This window comes from Staurois parvus, unplaced genomic scaffold (genome assembly GCF_062004578.1).
Source record: "Staurois parvus isolate SC_StPar_1 unplaced genomic scaffold, SC_StPar_1.0 ptg000244l, whole genome shotgun sequence".
Taxonomy (NCBI): domain Eukaryota; kingdom Metazoa; phylum Chordata; class Amphibia; order Anura; family Ranidae; genus Staurois; species Staurois parvus.
Window position 1 is genome coordinate 6529208 of NW_028318040.1, and position 23251 is coordinate 6552458.

At 40.0% G+C, this 23251-nt stretch overlaps 1 protein-coding gene across 3 annotated transcripts in view; it reads right to left on the bottom strand.

Moving 5' to 3' along the window:
- Positions 1-23251, bottom strand: part of NFKB1 (nuclear factor kappa B subunit 1) — a 161907-nt gene that overhangs the window by 98722 nt on the left and 39934 nt on the right. For all 3 annotated transcript variants that reach the window (XM_089680540.1, XM_089680539.1, XM_089680538.1), the window contains 2 exons: positions 18226-18266; positions 15604-15702 (listed from right to left, as the gene is read on the bottom strand). In XM_089680540.1, the coding sequence (XP_089536666.1) occupies positions 15604-15702; positions 18226-18266 (140 nt within the window). The remainder of the gene's footprint in view (positions 1-15603; positions 15703-18225; positions 18267-23251) is intronic.

Sequence of the window (23251 nt, forward strand, 5' to 3'; positions counted from 1 at the left end):
TATTAAGTCCAAAGGTTCACATACTTTTTCCTCCCTGCACTGTGAATGTTTACATGTTATGTGCAATTAAACCATGGCAACATCTAATGTTTGTGTAGTATTATGTTCAGCAGACTGTGTTCTTCTATTGTTGTGACTTAGATGACGTTCAGAGCACATTTTATGCCCAATTCATGCAAAACTCCACGTAATCCCAAGGGGTTCACATACTTTTTCTTGCAACTGTACATTTCAATCTATGTATGGCCAGCTCAATAGTACATTACAAATCTTCCCTTATTGCATATGCACCAAATTATATACCACCCACTTCTCTCATTCCACTCCTACAAAGTTCTCTCTTAAAGTGATGCCATGCCCCATATTAGTTTGTTTAACTTTTATGTCTTCTTAACCTTTTTTGTTTTTAATACTGAATACTGAAACATTGACAGTCACAAGTGATACTCTTGTATACGCATGCAGCTAAGGCAAAATATAATGTAACAAGCAGTTATATCATTTAAATAAATAAAAAAAATCTTGTGCGCTTCTATGAATCAAAAACAAACTTACTCCTAGTAATCGTGTAAAATACTGTAAGGGCTCATGTACACTGCAGCTCCTAAACCAGCAATGGGCAAACTACGGCCCGCGGGCCGTATACGGCCCGGCGGACCTTTTAATCCGGCCCGCGGAGCTAGGCTCCCGCTAGGCTCCTCTCACAGTCCGCCCTGAAGACTGATGTAACATGAAAATCTGTCTCCTATGAGGATCTGTCCCCCTCGACGTATCTGCGCATGTGCCAGCGATCGCCGATCGGCTTCTAATGCCTGAAACTGGCACATGCGCAGATACGTCGAGGGGGACAGATCCTCATAGGAGACAGATTTTCATGCTACACCGGAACGGCGCGGGAACACGACGAGAGGAACGCGCGGAGCAAAGGTAAGTGAATTGACACAGGGGGGACTTGGGGGCTTAATATGGGGGATGAATTAATATGGGGAATGAATTACTATAGGGGGGGAGAATTACTATAGGGGGGATGAATTACTATATGGGGGATGAATTACTATATGGGGGATGAATTACTATGGGGGATGAATTACTGTATGGGGGATGAATTACTATGGGGGATGAATTACTATATGGGGGATGAATTACTATGGGAGATGAATTACTATATGGGGGATGAATTACTATGGGGGATGAATTACTATGGGGGATGAATTACTATGGGGGATGAATTACTATGGGGGATGAATTACTATATGGGGGATGAATTACTATATGGGGGATGAATTACTATGGGAGATGAATTACTATGGGGGATGAATTACTATATGGGGGATGAATTACTATGGGGGATGAATTACTATGGGGGATGAATTACTATATGGGGGATGAATTACTATGGGGGATGAATTACTATATGGGGGATGAATTACTATAGGGGGGATGAATTACTGTAGGGGGGATGAATTACTATGGGGGATGAATTACTATAGGGGGGATGAATTACTATAGGGGGGATGAATTACTATAGGGGGGATGAATTACTATGGGGGATGAATTACTATATGGGGGATGAATTACTATGGGGGATGAATTACTATATGGGGGATGAATTACTATGGGGGATGAATTACTATATGGGGGATGAATTACTATGGGAGATGAATTACTATATGGGGGATGAATTACTATATGGGGGATGAATTACTATGGGGGATGAATTACTATGGGGGATGAATTACTATATGGGGGATGAATTACTATGGGGGATGAATTACTATGGGGGATGAATTACTATATGGGGGATGAATTACTATATGGGGGATGAATTACTATGGGAGATGAATTACTATGGGGGATGAATTACTATATGGGGGATGAATTACTATGGGGGATGAATTACTATGGGGGATGAATTACTATATGGGGGATGAATTACTATGGGGGATGAATTACTATATGGGGGATGAATTACTATTGGGGGGATGAATTACTGTAGGGGGGATGAATTACTATAGGGGGATGAATTACTATGGGGGATGAATTACTATAGGGGGGATGAATTACTATAGGGGGGATGAATTACTATGGGGGATGAATTACTATATGGGGGATGAATTACTATGGGGGATGAATTACTATATGGGGGATGAATTACTATGGGGGATGAATTACTATATGGGGGATTAATTACTATGCTTACTATGGGGGAATATTACTATACTTACTATGGATGACACATACACATCATTCATCTACTCTTGGTTCGGCCCCCGGGTCCAATATATGAACCCATTGCGGACCTCAAGTCAAAAAGTTTGCCCACCCCTGTCCTAAACTGATGTTCAGGAGCTGTTCAGCATTTTTTTCAGCAGCCCCTGAACTCTCCCTAAATGTTTTCCTATGTGTCCATGTACACATAGTCATTTACAGTCGTTTACAGGCAGTTGAGTTTACAGTCATTTTTTTGAATGCACCAAACTTGAGTTCAGGAGTAGATTTTACTGGCGTTTCAAACGCCAAATGCTTGTAAACGCAGTTAACCGAAAAAATGGTAGAATGTGCTGCATTATGCTCATTATGGGATCCATAGTGAATACAACCAGAAAAGACAGGTCATCTCAACACATACTGCTGTCTCTGCTTCTGCTCTCTCTATTTCTCTCAAAATGTTTGAAATAGTTCATTTTTTACTATTTTTCAGTGCTATCTTTTAAAAACGCTTCTAAACGCAAACGCACATAAATGCGTATAAACGCGGTATGTAAACGTGGCTAAACTGACTTTTTTTAACCTACGTTTTCCAGAAGTCAGTTTCCATCATTCATAACAGTTTTCCAAACACCCCGTGTACATGAGCCCTAACATAAAACAGTTTTGTTGCCGCTATTACACACAACCCCTACCTCAAATAAGGCAAAATCAATCATATAGTGAAACCAGGGCAGCGCTACAAACCAAAACCCAACCTAAAACCAAATGTGTTAAAGAGAAATTTATTACATTGAAATAAAAACTACAAACATTTCTTCTTCATGGTGCTCCCTTCCTCCTGTGATCACCAAGTGCTTCAAACACAGGAGTGCATAATTCCACCACCAGATGTCTGCTCACCTCCAGCAGTGTGACCTCACATAATATTATGTTTGGTCTAACTGCACATTTGGTCCCACAAAGGACACTGAAGATCAACTTGATGGATTTCAGCTTTTAACACCTTGTTCAGAGTACAACTCTCACTACCAATTCACCTCATAAATAAGAAACTTCACACAGTGCGTAAAACTTTAAAACATTTTGAATTAGTGGAATAATTTGTATAGTGTGCCCATATTTCCTTATCTAGTATACTGAATATGCAAATCTTTGGAGAAAAAGGAATGAAAGCTACAGTGTGGACGTTAGCAAATAAGCTACCTGATTCCAAAATCAGAAATTACCTAACAGTTCCATTAGCAGGTGCACAAAATCAGCTTTAGGCTGAGTACATCTCAAACAGGTTGTGCTCCCTTAAACTGTGCTCCCATAAACTTACCAAATGTTGCGGTCCGGGACAGTGGTAAATTGTTTAAAAAAACTGGGTTTTCCCAGAGAGAAATGTCAGCTAGGAAACCAGGGAAGGAAGACACCATGGTTGTAAAGGCAGAAGATTTTTTATTGCTGCTTGCTGCAGTCTATGCCACTTTATTAGGTACACCTTGCTAGTGCCAAGAAAATATCCTCCACACCTTTACACCACCAGCCTAAACAGTTGATACAAGGCAGGATGGATCCATGCTTTCATGTTTGTTTACACCAAATTCTGACCCTACAATCTGAATTTCGCAGCAACCAGTCTGCCCATTCTCCTCTGACCTCTGATATCAACAAGGTATTTTTGTCCACACAAGTTATACTCACTGGATATTTTTTTGGACCATTCTCTGTAAACCCTAGAGATGGTTGTACATGAAAATCCCAGTAGATCAGCAGTTTTTGAAATACTCAGACCAGCCCGTCTGGCACCAACAACCATGCCACGTTCAAAGTAACTTAAATCCCCTTTCTTCCCCATTCTGATGCTCGGTTTGAAGTCATTTTCACCATGTCTACATGCTTAAATGTGCAGTTGCAGCCATGTGATTGGCTGATTAGCAGTTTGTGTTACCAAGCAATTGAACAGGTGTACCTAATAAAGTGGCCAGTGAGTGTATATCATAAACTGATTGTTTATGCTATACAGTTCAATAAACTAAATGTAATCCAGACAGAGTTTGCATGAGTGGTGATCAACTTACTTGACATAGGGGGACCTCAAATGTGGCCTCTGACATCACCATAGGACCACACATAATGTACAGTGTATGTAATGCAAAGACTGAAACATGGTATAGGTGGGGATGAAGAATAGGGACCTACTGCAGGGGGCTGTCAAAGAGACTTGAGACTTTTACAAGGTACTGTAAGGCACCATATTTGCTATTGCACTTAGTAGCAGCTAGTTTAAAATGTAAAATAAGAAAAAATATTGGAAGTGTGAAATTAAATGTAAAAAAAAAGTGCTAATAGATTTCAGGTTAAGAAATATTTTCCTTAGCTGTCTTTATGTAAGCACCTAGGCAAATTATTATTATTATTATACAGTATTTATATAGCGCCAACAGTTTGCTCAGCGCTGTACATTATAATGGGAGACAGTACACGAGACAGTACAGTAACAATACAATTCAATACATGAGGGGTTCGAATAAAATACTGTCTACAGCCCAGTGGGGCCTGGAGGCCATGCAGTAAGTAACAAATATCCCCATGCAGCCCTGGTGCCGCAGGTTGGACATTAGGGGTTTACATCAACAGTGGATATAAAAAGTCTATACACCCCTGTTAAAATGTCAGGTTTCTGTGATGTAACAAAATGAAAAAGATAAATAATTTCAGAACTTTTTCCACCTTTAATGTGACCTATAAACCGTACAACGCAACTGAAAAACAAACTGAAATCTTTTTTTTGGGGGGGGGTTAAACATAAAAAACTAGAATAATGTGGTTGCATAAGTGTGCACACCCTCTTATAACTGGGGATGTAGTTGTGTTCAGAATTAAGCAATCAGATTCAAAATCATGTTCAATTGGAGTCAGTACACACCTGCCTTCATTTAAAGTGCCTCTGCTTAACCCCAAATAAAGGTCAGCTGTTCTAGTAGGTCTTTCCTGACATTTTCTTAGTCCCATCCTACAGCAAAAGCCATGGTCCACAGAGAGCTTCCAAAGAATCAGAGGGATCTCATTGTTAAGAGGTATCAATCAGGAGAAGGGTACAAAAGAATTTCCAAGGCATTAGATATACCATGAAACACAGTGAAGACAGTCATCAAATGGAGAAAATATGGCGCAACAGTGACATTACCAAGAACTGGATGTCCCTCCAAAATTTATGAAACGATGAGAAGAAAACTGGTCTGGGAGGCTGCCAAGAGGCCTACAGAAACACTAAAGGAGCTGCAGGAATAACTGGCAAGTACTGGCTGTGTGGTACATGTGACAACAATCTCCCGTATTCTTCATGTCTGGGCGATGGGGTAGAGTGGCAAGACGGAAGCCTTTTCTTATAAAGGAAAACATCCAAGCCTGGCTAAATTTTGCAAAAACACATCTGAAGCCTCCTAAAAGCATGTGGGAAAATGCATTATGGTCTGATGAAACCAAGGTTGAAATTTTTGGCCATAATTCCAAAAGATATTTTTGGTGCAAAAACAACACTGCACATCACCAAAAGAGCAACATACACACAGTGAAGCATGGTGGTGGCAACATCCTGCTTTGGGGCCGGAACTGGGGCCTCAAAGTAGAGGGAATTATGAACAGTTCCAAATACCAGTCAATATTGGCACAAAACCTTCAAGCTTCTACTAGGAAAATGAACATGAAGAGGAACTTCATCTTTCAGCATGACAATGACCCAAAGCACACATCCAAATCAACAAAGGAATAGCTTCACCAGAAGAAGTTAATAGAAAATAGTGCTCATGTGCTTATGGATGTGCAATATAATGCGATTGGTATAAACCAAACACTAAAATTAATGCAGCAGTCCCAAAAATATGTGATACCACCACAATACGAAAAAAATTGTATATGTTTGGACTGTGCATCTAGATTGTGCATTTTTTTAATGTATTTTCAAAAAATTCAAAACATCTATAAATCAAACACACCATCACAGCCGTTCACAGCATAATTGCCATTATTTAAGTCCCAAATGGTGACATAAGTGCCAGTGCTTGTGTTCCAACTTGATTATGGTGCTTCATTTATTCCTCTAATTTTAAGTGCTCCACAGTGCTCAAAGGTGCCCCACATGGACTAAAACTCACCCTCAGCAGCTGACCATCTATTTCTAGAGCGGTCTACAGTGCTTGTGGGGCATTTCCCAATGAAGCTGATTATCTCCAGGTCTCGGCAGTCATGGAGTATATATATCACAAAAAAGAACAGGAAGGGGAATCCCATAGTGTAAAACGGTAATATATTTTATTGTAGAATAAGTATATAGAAAAACATTCACAAATATAGTGCCTCTGCCCAGCACTTGGTGTACTCAGCCTTATTTGTGTGTATGGAAGCCGCTGTACTAAGTGCTCCTTAGAGTAGTGTGATGAATGTATCACATGGATTGGGGGGACCCCCCACGCTTTTTTTTTCATAATTTTTAATTGCTGGCATGTTTTGCTTACATTGAGCTGTCAGAAGGAAACCCGCTGACAGCTGATGAGTCATCCGTTGTTAAGAACGCACTTCTTAACAACCATCTACTGTGCGATAAATTACTGCATCAAAACATGCGGTCATTACCGCAATAACTATATTTTGCCGCAAGAGTTATTTACTGCAAAATTCTTAGTGAATTGCACATTTGCAAAAGATTTACTCATTTTTTCAGTTGTTATTTAACTCTTAGCGAACTGACCCCATTGTAACATAAATGTTTTTTCTATTAAAGTGTTTATTGACAAAATTTAAAAAAAAAAACAAAAAAAACATGGCATGGGGTCTGATATGGGTCCGATATGGGTCTGATATGGATTTGGGGGGAGACTCCACGCTGTTTTTTTTAAAGTTTGTCATTTGGTTCCCCTTAAAATCCATACCAGACCAAAAGAGCATGGTAAGGACTAGGGGTGGGGGGAAACCTGCATCGGAAAAAGTACTGCATGTGATACCACCAGCAAAACCCTAGTCACAAATATTGCATTTTTTTTTGTACTTTCTGTTCTGTTTGTGCATTGGACTTAACAGCTTACCGCATTTTTTTTGCAATATTTACCGACACATATTTCATTATGCATTAAATACCGCATAATTGTTATTTTGTTTGTGAATCAGACATTTTTTTTACCGCATGCGATAATGTATGCAAATGAGTCACATGACCATGTTATTGTATGAATAACCTTTAGTGAATTGATTTCAATGTATATAAACCTAATGCGTATGGCCACTTATTTTCTCTTCATGGGACATTTCTGTGCCTTTACAAGCACTATGTGATCTCACTTTTCTCTCAGTCTGTTGTCCTGTGCTTTTTTGTAGAACATTATAGTTTCTCTAAATAGTTAATTCTAATTACATAACAGTTTTTCTTGTCCTCTATAAAAAACCATGTCTGGAGTGTTGGTTTCTTTTATGACATGACAGTGTCTTGTACTATGTGTCTATCCAACATAAGAATCTTTGGTACTGGCTTCTCTTATGAAATGGCAGTTTATTGTACTGTGTGTCTATCCAACATAACAGTCTCTGGCATTGACCGCTTTTAGGACATGGCAGTGTCTTGTACTGTGTGTCTAGCCAACATAACAGTCTCAGTATCGGCTTGTCTTGTGACATGAATGTGTCCAGTATCAAGACAAGGTCATCCAGTGCCCACGGCAAAGATAGCAAACTTGTGCCTTCCCTTACTCCAGTTTATTATGTATGTGTCAATGTCAGTGCATGCCTGACTGCCTTCTGCAGCTGGGATTCCCATACCAGCACAATTGTCTCAGCATCACTGCACAGCTTTGGTTCTGACAACTGGGTTTCATGTGGAACCAGAAATGCATAGTTGAAGCTCACTCTTTCTAAAGCTTTCTTCTGAACCACTGTCCAAAGCTTACCTCTACACCCCACCATCCAAAGGTCACCTCTGCATCTTCCATCCATGACTCACCTCTGCAGCCCACAATCTAAAACTCACCTCTGCACCCTTGTCCAAAGCTCACCTCCACACCCCACCATTCACAGCTCACCTCTGAATCCCCAATTATAGCTCACCTCTACACCTCTCATCCACAACTCACCTTGGCACATTCCTCCTCTTGCACAGCTCACCTCTGCACCCTCCTCCACACAGTCCTTACCTCTGCACACCCTACCCTCCACTGCCCTCATTTTTGCACCCCCATCCACCTTCAAAGCTTCACTGACGTCCACATGCTTACCTATGTACAAGAACCTCTCAGCAACCAGCCTAGTTATAGTACCTTCTGTGACCACCTGTTTTGTTCCCCTCACAGTGCACTCAGTGCCCACTCATTTGCGGTTTTGCATCTCTCACTCGGCCAGCATTGGCAGTGAGATCATCCTGCGGGGGCATCAGGATCCAGGCACTGGGCAGGAGATGAGGATCAAGGAGGCTCAGCTTAGCACGTGGCACCCCTCTCCCACACTTGAACACATTGTGCCTGTGTACTGCTCCTCCTCCTCCCTTGTCCTGGCTCTGACGGTGTATTGTACTGTGGTCCTATCCAACATAACAGTCCCCTGTATTGGCTTCTCTGCATGAAAAATATATATATATGTTTTAGAGAACAATAGGCAGTTTCCTTTCACCTAATAATATCACATCAAGTCATCTTAACTGAAGGATCGCCCATATAAACAGTGCCAATGCATCAAGCAGTGTCCAATGTAAATAGTCCATTCGAACACAAGTCCAATGAATAAAGAAATATTCCTTCCACCATTGTGTGACTAATCAGATGATGTCAATCCCCATAAAAATGAAGCTCACCATTATAATTTACCCCCAAAATATGGAAGGTCTAACACTGCTTAATAATTCAATCCACAGTACACATATCACAGATGCTTCCCTCAAAATTCAGATCCCATCCATACATAACATTTAACCACTTGCCTACTGGGCACTTTTACCCACTTCCTGCCCAGGCCAATTTTCAGCTTTCAGTGCTGTTGTACTTTGAATGACAATTGCGTGGTCATACAACACTGCACGCAAATTCAATTTTTATAATACAGAAAGAGCTTTCTTTTGGTGGTATTTAATCACCACTGGGTATTTTATTTTTTGATAAACAAACTAAAAAAGACTGAAAATTTTGAAAACAAAAAAGGTTTTTCTTAGTTTCTATGATAAAATTGTGTAAATAAGTACTTTTTCTCCTTCACTGATGTGTGCTAATGAGGCTGCAGATATGGGCACTGATAGGTGGCACTGATAGGTGGTACTGATAGCAAGCACTGACTGGCACTGATAGGCAGCACTGAAAGGCAGCTCTGATAGGCACTAATGTGCACTGGTATGTGGCATTGATGGGCAATTACAGGTGGCATTGATGGGGCTACACTGATCATCAGGGCACTGATGATCAGTGCCCTGATGATCAGTGTAGATGCCCCCTTTGAGGAATGCCGATTATTGGCTCTCTCCTCTCCTCAAGCGCTGTCAGCGTGAGGAGAAGACTGCCGATAACCAGCATTTCCTATTTACATGTGATTGGCTGTGATTGGAGACAGCTGATCACATGACAGAGCCTACGTCATCGGCTCTTTACTCTGATCGGTGATCTGATGTGTCCCAGGGACACAGTGCACCACCGATCGCCACACTGTGCGCCCACGGGGGCAAGCATACGCAATTAGAGTGGGGGGACATCATATGACGTCCTCCCAGAAGGAGAGAACCGCCACCCGCCCGCCACTTCCTTATATGGCGGGTGGGAGGTGGTTAAGTACCGTAAAGAAGCTTCATTAAGAAATAAAAAAGGTTAAACTCACATATACAAATATCACATCAGCATATCAGATATGCATTATGCTGCATGTGCAAATTCTGGAATCAAAATGCTCTCACAGTTCCATCTCCTTTTGTGATGACACCAGTAGTGTAACTTCCTCAGGCCCCCCCCCCCAAACATAAGGGGCATGTACCGTATATTTTAACATGAATCTTGGTGTGCTTTGTGTTTTTCTTTCAGCCCTGTACAGTAATCCTGAATGAAAGTTTTCCTTTGTGCAGGAGCTTCCTTTATTAAAGTGATATTAAAGACAATCTTTTTTTAAAAAAAAAGGAACGTGTTATACTTACCTGCTCTGTGCAGTGGTTTTGTACAGACCAGCCTTGATCCTCCTCTTCTCGGGTCCCCCATCTGTGCTCTTGGCCCCTCCCTCCTGCCTAGTGCCCCCATAGCATGCAGCCTGCTATATGGGCACCCAAGCAGGCTCACTCCTGAGCCGCTGCTCTTTGTGTCCTTCACACACAGAGCCGTGGCTCGGCCCCACATCCTCTCTCTCCTCACTTGACTGGCTGTAATTGACAGCAGCAGGAGCAAATGGCTCCTTCTGCTGGTTCAGCTAATGAGGAGGGAGAGTCCCCAGAGAGCTGAGGCTCTCATGCACATTGCTGGATCCCGATGGGGCTCAGGTAAGTATTAGGGAGGCTGTTACCTACAGAAGGTTTTTTACCTTCATGCATAGAATGCACAAAGGTAAAAAAACCTTGAACCTTTACAACCACTTCAAGGCCAGTCACTGCTGTTCTGTCTCTTAATGCAGGGTGACCTGTATCCACCCCCTCCTGTAGTTTTCTGCAGGCAACCTGTAGTGGTTGGTTTGGTTGGGTTCCTCCCACAGCTTTGCTTTCTGTGCAGGTTATGTACAGCACAGTGATGATGCTACCTTCACCAGGTAATACTTGATTTTGCAAAGGCATCTGGTGCACACAAAGTGGATTTGTATACTTTGGCTATCAAGAAGAGTATTTCAATAAAAGCTTTTGTTCCTGGGGCCTGACAGTGAGCTTTCCTCCACTATCCTGGCCACTGCCTCGGACCCCCTCTGGGTTTCTGGAGTGGTCTCCAACTCCGACATTTCCTTTATACAAACAAACATCTGATGGCCGCACATCCATGAAAATCACCTATATTTCTTCTTATAGCATATTCCAAAAATATGACAGTAAAACAGGACTCCAGCTAAAGGACTTGTCAATTCACGGAGCTGCAGAGTATCTGCCAATGGAAACCAATTCACCATAACCTTTGTACCATTTACGTGGCTCTGATTCAACCAGCGGTGGACTGTACCCCTTCCTTTCTCTCTAGGTGAGAATCTGATCTTGCCATGCAAGTAGAAAATCTTCCATTTTGCCCAGAAGTTCCCTATTACCACTAAAGGTAATTGGACTAGTTACAATATTCTGACTAGATGGTACAGGGTGCCCACGAGTCTGCATCACATTTTTCCATAGGTATCAGACAAATGCTGGCGATGAAAAGAAAAAAAAGTTTTTGTGCCTGGAGTTAAACTGTTTTGTGTGCTGCTGCAGAAACTACAGCCTACACTGACCACCACTTACACAGGGGAAAAAACGTGTGTATTCTCAGTGCTTTTAGATATCATGCTCCAGAGCTACTGAGCACAGCAATAATTCAGCGGAAAGTTCCCCAGACACTTGTTAGGTATGAGAATGATTTCTGGGTAATTTCTATCTGTGCTAACAGCAAACATCTGACAATTGTTAAACTAAGTAAAACTACTGACTGATGGCAGCCATCCAGCCCCCTTCAATGCTTTCACCAAAACATTACAAAATGCTGCAACTTTTCTGTAACAGACCATAACTCCAAAGTATAAATAGATTACTTATTTGATTCCTAAGTTCCTTCTATTAGCACACCATTTACAGAACTTAAGACTTCCCCTTTCTCAAAACAGTTAAGATATGACCATATAACAAGCAGAAATAATACTATACTACAGTAGCTATCTATACCTGTAAATATAAAAATAATTTGCTTTTATTTTCTTTTTAACCACTTCCCGACTGGCCGTTGCATATAAACGGCCGGATGGTGGCAGTGCAGGGTCGGGTGGCCGTTTATAAACAGCCTCCCCGCACCCTGCTTGTGCGCGCTCCCTGGGAGCACGCAGCACCACGATCCGGTGCCCACTGTGTCCTCCGGACACAGTGAAACACCGATCGTTGGACGGGACCTCTGTACGAGGTCCCGATCATGTGATCACTGATTGGCCAATCAGTGATCACATGCAAAGTAGTAAGCAAGATGTCACTTGTGACATCATTGCTTACTACGTGTGAAATCTGTGAATGATCACAGAGATCACATGGTACAAGTCTATTCACAACAGGCTTGTACCATGTGACAAGCTCTGACCAATCACAACTCACTCAGTACTTCTCAATGAGTGCAAGAATGCACACAGAGAGAAAGAGAAATGATTGCTTTTACATCCTATATATGGGTGTAAAAGCAATGTGTAAGAAAAAAAAAAAAAATCTTCATCACCCCCCACAAGTAGTACAGTGTCACCATGGTATGACCATGGTGACACTGTACTGCTAGGGTGACAGTATGTAAAAAAAAAATAAAATAAATAAAAAATAATAATATAAAAAAATAAAATAAAAATGTAAAAAAAAATGTTTAAAAATTATAATTTTTGGTTATAAACTAATTTGGATTTTTTTTTTTTTACTAAAAAGATAACGGAATAAATTTTGGCAAAGATTTATAATGAAATATTATTTATTTGCAAAATTGTATAAAAAAAACACTTTTTTTCAAAATTTTTGGACATTTCATTTACATAGCAAAAAAAATAAAAATCCCAGCGGTGAATAAATACCACCAAAATAAAGCTTTATCTGTTTAAAAAAAATGGTAAAAAATTCATTTTGGTACAGTGTTGCATGACCGCGCAATTGTCATTCAAAGTGTGATAGCGCTGAAAGCTGAAAATTGCCCTGGTCAGGAAGGGGGTAAAAGTGTCCGGACTGGAAGTGGTTAATAGTATCACCATTTTATGGCATAATCCTATAAGGCTAATGTGACTTGCATCAAATAAAGTGAAACGCCAGGCACAGAGGTTTCTGTGATATGTAGTGTGTAATACATCTTCATCAAAATAATACCTGCCAATCTTGCCATGAAGTTCCTTGTTAAAGTGGAATTCCAGAATCAATCTAACTAAGCTTAAAACTGCCAATCTAACCAATCAGCTTCTAACTTCAGCTTGTTCAATTAATCTTTGACATTAAAACCTGGAAGCTGATTGCTTTCTATGCAGAGCTGCACCAGATTTTGCACTCTCCAGTGTTTGGAAATAACGCCCTTGCTGTTATGCGGTGACAACTCTGTCCTTGTTTCTCAACTGTGCTCTTGCATTGTCACTTGTCACATAGGCTTCCTATGGAGACTACACATAACTGTTTCAACATATTATGCAGGCGTGGTCCACTGTTGTCATCATTAGGACACCCTTCCTGCGAAATGACATGCAGCTATAACTAGAGTGCACGTACAGTATGTAAAAAGAAAGTGTATGTAAAGAGGCTTTAAGAGATCAGCAGGCAAAATGGCACTGTTTATCTTGCATTATCTGTGTTCTAATAAACAAAATGTCATTCAGTCAGGGATAAAATCTGTTTTCATTCTAGCTTTTTAATCTCTCTCCCATTTCATCACTAAGAAACTGAGAATAGTGTTTTTAAACTCCTTTTATGCTGCTTTCTTCTATTTTCAACAGCCCCATTACCACTGCTGTTTACAGACAATTTTAGCATGTACAAGCTGAGCTACATGAAAGTTAACAGGAAGGATTTCCTCACTTTGATAAGTACGCAAGGGTATTGGTGAGTAGATAATGAAACTTCTATACAAGTACATACAGAGATTCTTTTTTTTTTAACTCTGCTACATAATTTAACCTATGTATTTTAGGTTTACCGGAAAAACATAGACTGAGACTACTGTCACAGTTTATTCTCTGTTGTGCAGAATCTTTCAATTTGCTTTGCACAAGAATGACTAAAAGATTTCTGGCAGACAAGTCAATGTGATTTGTGACAGTAAAGATTCCTAGCAGCTGCAAGAGTGTTAGGGCCAGTTGACACCATAAATATGGCCTCCAGATCCATTCCAGATGCATTTCTGCATGAGCTTTTTTAACGCTTTTTTGATGCATTCCAGTGCATTTTTATTTTTTGTATGCATTTCCGGATGAGTTCCAGATGCTTTTTTCCTCCTTTTTTGGGGGTCATTTCAATTGCAAAATCTTCATTTCCATCAAGGCAATGCTTTTCGTTTGCTTCCTTTTCCTGTTGTTTTTTTTTTTCACTCTACTGGGGTCTAGTGCCTTTTTTGATGTATTTTTTATGTGTTTTACTGCATTCCAGTACAGTTCTGTGCAGGAAAAAAGCAGCATGTTGTCCTTTTTTTTCTGGAACTGAAAAGGACTAGAATTCACTGCAATGGTGTGAAGTGTGACATTGGAACCCTACTTTCCAATCTTTTTTGATGCAGAAAAGAAAGCACTGCATTGCATGTTGTGTGAATGGGCCCTTACACTTTACCATCCAAAAAGACAAGTCTGATAAAAATTGAATACTAATGACTTTACTTAAAGGGATAGTTCACCTGTACAAAAAGCTACCTATGCAGATAAGGGGTGTCTGTAGATAAAAACAAACTGTGCAGCTCTGACTAAAGTTGAATAATGCCCTTGCTATAGGTGTAGGCTATTTACATACCTCCTTAAGCCTGACTGCCATACATCCAGGGCACTGTTAGGTGAGGCCTAGTCATTACTGTTCACCTTCACTATCATAGTAGTGAGCACTCAGATGCTGAGCTCAGAGCTACTGCATCAGTGGAGAGATAGAGCTTTAATTCAGAGAAAGAGCTCACTCCTGTGATTGTGGAGGTGAGCAGTAATGACTAGCCTCACTTAGCAACGTCCTAGCAACGTCCTGGGAGTATTTCAGTCAGGCTTCATAAGTTACATAAATGGCCTACAGCTATAGCAAGGGTATCATTCATCTTTAGTCAGACACACATGTTGTTATCCATACACACACACACACACCGTATCTGCATAAGCAGGTTTCTAGTAAAGGTGAACTAACATTTTAAGTGCTATACTAGTGATTTAATTAAAGTGTATCTAAACCCAAAACCAAAAATGTAATTTATTGCAACTTACTAGTGCTTGGTGTGGTGGATGTATTTGTTCTCAATTTTGAAGCCTTTTTCTATTTACTTTCACCTGGTAATCCTACATGTAACACAATTCTCGTCTCTGGCTGACTAGGTCACTCCTCCACTGTATCTTCAGTATGGCCACCAAGATGTGTTGGTTTGACTGCACTGAAGGATGGTAAATGGTCCAGACATAGTATAGTATTTAATAAGCATGTCTGGATAAGAAAACTGTCTGAACAGAATTACAACTCTTTTAGGAGACAAGATAGTTCACACGTACCAGGGCTTAAAGTCACAAAGACAAGAAACAGTATGTGATCCATTTTAATCATGAAAATCAAACCTTAATCTGTGGATAGGATTTCTTGTTTTTTTCACTGGAAGCTCCGGGCAGGCCTCCGTGGGATGGTCCTTCACACACATATCGGAAGCGAAACCCTCTCTGCAACATTTTCATAAAAATTAATGAATTTGAAAATATATGAACGCATACAAGCACGACTAATACATGAACAGATAGGGGTTGATTTACTAAGAGAAGAACGTAACCAATTTCAAGGTGATATTTCACTTATCTCAGGGGGCTGTGGTTGGCCACTGAGGGATCTTGGCAGGTGCAAACATATCAGATTGGTAAACCTTCCTGAGTATATGGGTGCACAGGGTTCTTACCTGTCCCCTGTCTCCAGGCAATCCTCTGAGACATTTACTGCTGAAATACAGTGACAAGGAAAACATTCTCCTTTGATCCAGAGATCTTACTAAAGATGTTACTTTTAATGGCAACAGAGTTATGTTTTTTTTTTATTCTCACCTAAGAAGCAAAAGCACAGGGCAAAATTTCCATAAGCCAATAAACATCTCAGGAAATTAACGGTATGTCTTCAGTATACATTGCTATATCCTGCCAAGCTGTGGTTGATTGCTAATGGCAAGGTATAGTTTTTCTATATGCCTGGAGCAGCTAGAGACTGGTTGGACAGACATTACAACAAGAGCGATTTTTCACTTATCTTAGCCACTTGCCCTTCGGAAGATTTACCCCCCACCCCCCTTCCTGACCAGGCCATTTTTTGCGATATGGCGCTGCGTTACTTTAACTGGCAATTGTGCGGCCATGCAACGCTGTACATAAATTAAATTTATGTCCTTTTTTCCCACAAATAGAGCTTTCTTTCAGTGGTATTTGATTGCCTGTGCGGTTTTTATTTTTTGCGCTATAAAAAAAAAAAGGACCAACAATTTTACTTTTTGCTATAAAACATATCCAGTAAAAAATTTTTAAAAATCAAATTACTTCATAAATTAAGGTCAAAATGTATTCTGCTACATACATGTCTTTGCTAAAAAAAATCCCAATACATGTAAATTAATTGGTTTACATGAAAGTTATTGCGTCTACAAATGGCGGTATATCTACTGGAATTTTTGTTTTTATACTAGTAATGGCGACAATCAGCAACTTATAGCAGGACTGCGGCGGGCATTCTGACACTGGGGGAAACTGACTAACTTCCACTGACACGAATACAGTAATCAGTGCTAATAAAAAGCACTGACACTGTACTAATGATACTGGGCAAGGGGTTAACATCTGGGGCGATCAAACCTGTGTGCTGTTTTACATCATGTGCTGTGTATGTTTTACTAGGGACACATGCTGCTGTGCATTTCTCTGCTGTTCACAGCAGCATGTCCTTGCTGGCAGGAGAGAGACCTGTGTTGTTTACACACAGGTCTTTCCCCTGTCAGTTTTACTCAGCGATCACCAGGTACCCTCAGGGAATCTCTGGCTAGGACCCGGTGATTGGCATCCATAGCCGCCAACGGCGCGGGCAGGGAGGCGCGCACACGCGCCCCCTATCCGGAAGTGCAGATCACGTATATATACACAGGATTTTGCACAGCCCTGCCGCCCTGTAGCAATAGTTCTACTATAGTGTGGTGGGCAAGGGGTTAATAAACTAGATGAAACAAAGTAAAAATGTATTTAAAATGAAACAGGATTTTTGCTTACACATGATTGGGTGACTGCATTCATTTAATTCACAGAGTTTAAGTGACATTTCTCTTTGCAAGGTTACTTTTCTATTAGCTTAGTTTAGGAGGTTAAATTGTGTTGACTTCAATCATCTGACCATGTGTGCACAAAAATCCTGTTTTTTTTAAATGTCCTTGATTGGATAATCTTTGCAAAATTAATTTTTATTTTGTTCTACCCTAGCCACTAAAATAAGTGAAAATTCACGTTGTTAAGTGAAATTGACTTTGAAGGTAGGCGTGCTTTACATTATTAGCTAATCAAGGTCATAGAGCTCCTAGTAATGCCGGCCATAGACGGGTCGAAGATTTTTCATCTGAAAGATTAATCAGCCGATTTTCGCACTGTTAGTGGGTTAATTCGTCGGCCGGTTTTCGCGTTTTTTCCACTTTTGGATTATCGGTCATGTTGGAAAATTTGTGGAAAACGACTGATTTTCACGTCAATGATGATGACGAAAAAACGCCCGGTTTTTGAGCCGTCTATGGCCTGCATAACTGGTTCAGTGCGGCTACATGAAGGCAGGGAGATAGTTAGCCCTGTTTAATCTCCAACCAAATAAGAGATTTTAGCTTATACAGAATGGACGTTCTTCATTCTAGTAAAATCCACCAAGAACTAAAAATTTCTCTTATGAGCGAACTATCCCATAAAGATAAGCAGCAATACAGCAAATATTTGTACGTCTGTATGAAGGTGGGATTTGATATTTTTGACTATCTGTAGAATGCTAGAACAGTTTACAAAAATCATTATCCTGAACCTTGTTTACTGTTTAAATAATATCAAAAATAGTTGATTGCCAAGCTTTATACATGACCCAGGCACCACAAGATCACCGCACAATATCAAGGTATGTGACAGATCCAAAATTAATAGTTAGGAAAACAATGGAGTAAAATGGATAAATCAGCACTTCATTACCTGTTTAGGCTGCTCAGATACTTCAAGGTATGGCCCATCCACTGTAGAAGAAAAAATAAAGACAATCACAACACATTAACTAACAAGATAAAATGTTAATGATAGCAATCTCTGACAAAGTTTTTAATGTAAACACTAATTGATGCATCTCCAAAGCCATGATGGTGTATAATAACTTGTTAAGATGTTTAGCAGGACCATCCATGGTCCTAGTGATCATAAAAGCTATTGAGTATGCCAGACCTGTGAAGCCTTGACTTGTGAAAATAGTGGATGCGTACATTTATAAATATATCAACATTGTGTGCGATTGAATGGTCTGAATTCCTGAAAATCTCATCTTGGTCACTTTTTGAATACATTATTTTACTTTAAAATGATGTGTAAGAAATTAAAATTATATTAAATAAAACATTTTGCTTGTCACTGAATTCTCTTCTTATGTAATAAATCAACTCTTCTGGCTACTTACGGGCACATAAAAGTGATTCTTAAAGTGAGAGTTTAAGTAACAGCAAAATGTTTTTAGTATTGGATAGAGTGGAGAGGTATTAGAACACCTGTCCATTTTTATTGCTGTCTGTGCCCCCATTAAGGAGATTCACCCTCTCTATTTGTCTTGTTTACCATTATCATTCAAAGTTGAAGTAAAAAAAAAAAATCCCACATTTTGTGCTGTCCTCAAAAAAGTAAAAAAAAGAAAAATCTTCCAATGGTGACACTAGTCCTGATGACCTGCAGGACCCCAAGGGATTCCCTTATTTTGCAAGGATTTCCTTTCATTTCCTGTTTTGGCTATGGAACAGGAAGTGAAGGGAAATCCCCCCAATGGAACACAGATGGAAACAAAAAAACTGGTAGGGGTTATAACCCTCCCTTGTCCAAATTGAAAAAAAAAAAAATACCAATAGTTTTACCTTATGTAAAAACAAATGATGAATTTTGAGCATAGTATGTCTCTTCTGTAACAAAAGAAACGCATTGTCGATTCGCAATCTTCTTCAGAATGTACGCATGCAACGTTCAGTGTAACAGTCTCAGCACTGCTTGGTACCGTAATGAATGAACCCCATGTCTAAGTGCTCCTGAACTCTCATTGCCTAATTGCAAAACTAAATTCGGCCCCCTTTCACGGTACAGTGCAGTTTCCTTGTAGTAGGGATCTAGCACAGTGTACCCATGTTTTCATGCAGGTTACTCGTGCTTTGCCTTAGACTTCAATTAGATCCATCGAAACTGTCTAATCTAATGGAAGTCTATGACAAGGTGCGTATAACCCTCACGAAAGCTGTGGGTACACTGCACTGCACCTGCACTGCGGGAAAACTGCACTGGAGCCGTGTGAAAGGGACCTAAAAGGTACTTACAATATGCTAGTTGTATGCAAACAACATTTACTATCAAATACTTTTTTAATGTGTATGTAAACCTGAACATTAAGCGTCTCTTAGTTGCTCCCTATCAGTCTTATTTATATAATATTAGAAGCAGTTTGTTACATATGTTTGATAAGTGCAGCTTAAGATCAGTTGATCCTCTCCTACATGCTTATCTCAAAGACTCTGTTAAGACATCCTATTTGTTATCTTGGACTACAGAATTAGTCTTGTGTTGTAGAAATACAAAAGATTCTAGGCAGGGCTGACACCTATTGTCCACCAAAAAAGCAGTGTGTTCTTATGCAGGCCATAGACGGGGAGAAAACCGGCCGATTTTTCGGCCGAAAAAAACAAATCGGCCACTTTTCGGATCGTTAGTGGGGTAATGGGTTGGCCGTTTTTCGTGATTTTGACACTTTTTTTTTGTCGGTCATGTTGGAAAATAAATCGGCCAATTTTGTCGTTTGGCCGATTTTTGCGGCAATGATGGACAAATCGGCCGATCTTTTTACTGATTTTAAAAATGCGCATGAGCAGTGACCAGCAAGAAGAAGGAAAAGAAGAAAAGAAGAAATAGAATATGAATAAGAGGCAGAAAAAGAAGAAATAGAATATGAATAAGAAGGAAAAGAAGAAATAGAATATGAATAAGAAGAAAAGGAATATGAATATGAAGAAGAAAAAGAAGAAATAGAATATGAAGAAGAAATAAAAAGAATTTCAGTCCGATATTACATTTGACATTTAAAAGTATAGCAACATTGTATCTATTTGTATCCGAATAGAAACATCTGTATCCAAAATGGATACAAAAAGATACAATGTTGCAACTTTCCCTTCTTATTCATTTCTTTTTCTTATTCATATTCTATTTCTTCTGTCAAATATAATAGCAGAGCTCTCTGCAGAGACACCGCTATTATATTTGCCGGCCGTAGACGGGACGAAAATCAGCCGACTTTTTTTTACCAATGGTGGTAACGTCGGCTGATTGAACGACCGATTTTTCGTTTTTCTAAGGAAAAAAAAAACGGCCGGTTTTCTCCCTGTCTATGGCCTGCATTAGCCCTCAACAGGGCTTAAGGGCTGAGTGCATTTCTGTGTTTATGGAAGTTTTTTTTGTAATTTATAATTACAAAATTATAAAATTTATAATTGTTTCTTTTGCTCTGTACCCAAGTTTTCACAGTATGTTTTTGCATACCACATATGACACACATCCTCTATATGCATCTTTATCTATCATAGTAGTGCTACTTTTATGTTCAACATAAGAGTGCAGTGGTGAATTTTGTTCACATCCTAGCAAGTTTAGATGTCGAGGCCCTCTGCACAAACATAGCACATAATCTGGAATTGAGGGCTTGTACTGTAAATACTTTCTGTCAAAAAGGGGCATTCACATTCAGAAACATTTGAACTTTGTCCTGAGACTTCTGGACTTTGTATTAAAACACAATTACTCTCTATTCAACTAAACAATTTATAAGCAACAGAAGGGCATGGCACAGGCTACAGTATGTGCTGTGTACCCACCTTTGCTAATTTGTTTTTTGAATGGTGGGAGGAAGAAAATAGTATTTGCTGATGAGTTAAGGGAGTATACATCTCTAATTTCACTGTGGGTTCATTTTACTGATAAAACCTTCATTTTATGGGAAGGCTCTACAGAGAAATTCTGTGAATTTGCATGAATCCTAAACAACAATCAAATAGGGATGCCCTTACAAGTGATATCCAAGAAGAAAAGCTAGATTGTTTTGGACCTAACAATCTACAGAGATGAGAACTAGGTGCTACAGACAAATATTTTTCATAAACCTACTTCACATAACACCTTCCCCCATCAGGATAGCTACGGCAAGAGGGTATCCTGAAAAGATTCTTAAGAGAGCCTATTACAGGGCAAAAGATAAAAATGGGGATTGCAAAATTGGAATTGACCAAGGCAGAAAATAGGGACTGGAGAAAAATGATCTGGTTAATTGGAAATTTCTCAGCACAGTCCAATAGTATTTATAGAATCTTCTATCAATATTTGCCAATTTTGACACAGGACAATGATATGAAGGAATGCCTAGAAACTGGTGATTACATATCATAGTGGTAGGAACTTATGGGATAGAATGGTACACAGTCATCTCAGAAAACTCAGAGTAGGAACTGGCTGCTGAGTTCCCTGAGTTCACCAAAAAGGTCCATATAAATGCAACTTGATTTAAATCAAATCCACCCTGGCTGTTATAAAGCACTTTCAATGTATATACATACAGAGGTGCATTTATAAAGCAGTGAATGTACTACAGGTGAATCTTCTTGGCTGAATGTATACTAATAAGCTGTACTGTATTAGCAACCAACCTGTCGTGAAGTTGTGAGATGCAACAATGTACTGTATTAGCAACCAACCTGTTTGAACTTGTGAAATGCAACAATGCACTAACAATCCCGATGCAGTAGGCCTTAAACAGGAAAAGAGGAAAATTGCTCTTGATACTATAGGCCTGAGAAATGGGCTGATGAATTTACCTAGAAAAAGTGCATTGAGAAGAAGACTGACCCTTACGAGGACTCTCAAGCAGAACAAACAGGAAACAGACCGTCGAAATTAAGCTCTAGATTTCGGATAGACTTAAACAGCTTGAACAACATCCCAAGAGTGAAGCATATTCCCCTTAGGATGGTTAGGAATAGGGCAAAAAGATGGCAGCATAATGTCCTGATTCAGGTGGAACAGAGAAACCACCTTGGGTAGAAAAGAGGACCGATGCCTCAACATAACCTTATCCTGGTGAAGAACCAGGAAGGATTCCCTGCAGGAAAGTGCAGACCCTGGAAGCTGAGGTAATAGCTACCAAAAGCACCACGTGACATAAGTGGCAACAAGAGGATCTCTCAGAGAGGTTTAAAATAGACAAGCACTAAATTAAGGTCCCATGGAGATGAGGGTCTGTACAGGTGGAACAATCTATGTGACACTTTGTACAAAGGTTCCAAATAAGGAATGAGACACGATCAGTCTCTCAAACATAACAACCAAGCTTGATATTTGTCATTTAATGGTAGTCAAAGCCACAGACATCTCCAAATAGGACTGGAGTGCACTCCTCCCCCTATCATACTTTTGAGGAAACTTACAAGTCTCACATCAGATGAAAAAACTTTCAATGTACAATGGTACACTTTCCTGGTGGTCCACTTTCTAACCTTGATGGATGTAGGAATTGCAAAATCAAAAACCACCCGAGCTCTCAGGACTTGGGCTTCAACAACCACATTCAGCGTCTCATGCCCTGAACCTCCCCTCTTGAACTATGCCTCTGATACACAACTACCCCAGAACACAGGGAAATACTGACAGAAGGGACTGCCACACAATACACTATTACATTAGAGGCACTCACAGTCCATAGCTGCAACGCCAGCAGGCTCAATCTTCATTCATTATTGTGAGTGCACCCAAGGGGCTTTCAGGGTCTCAATTTCCCTTCGGGGATCAATGCCCTGGACCTGTATAGCATCCTGCCAGTGAGATCAAAGTATACACTTTACACCAAATATTGCTGTCCATAGGATCCAGTGCTGACAGGCAGACATTACAGGCTGTTCCTTATTTTATGCTTGGGTGTGGATTCCTTTCTTTCTTT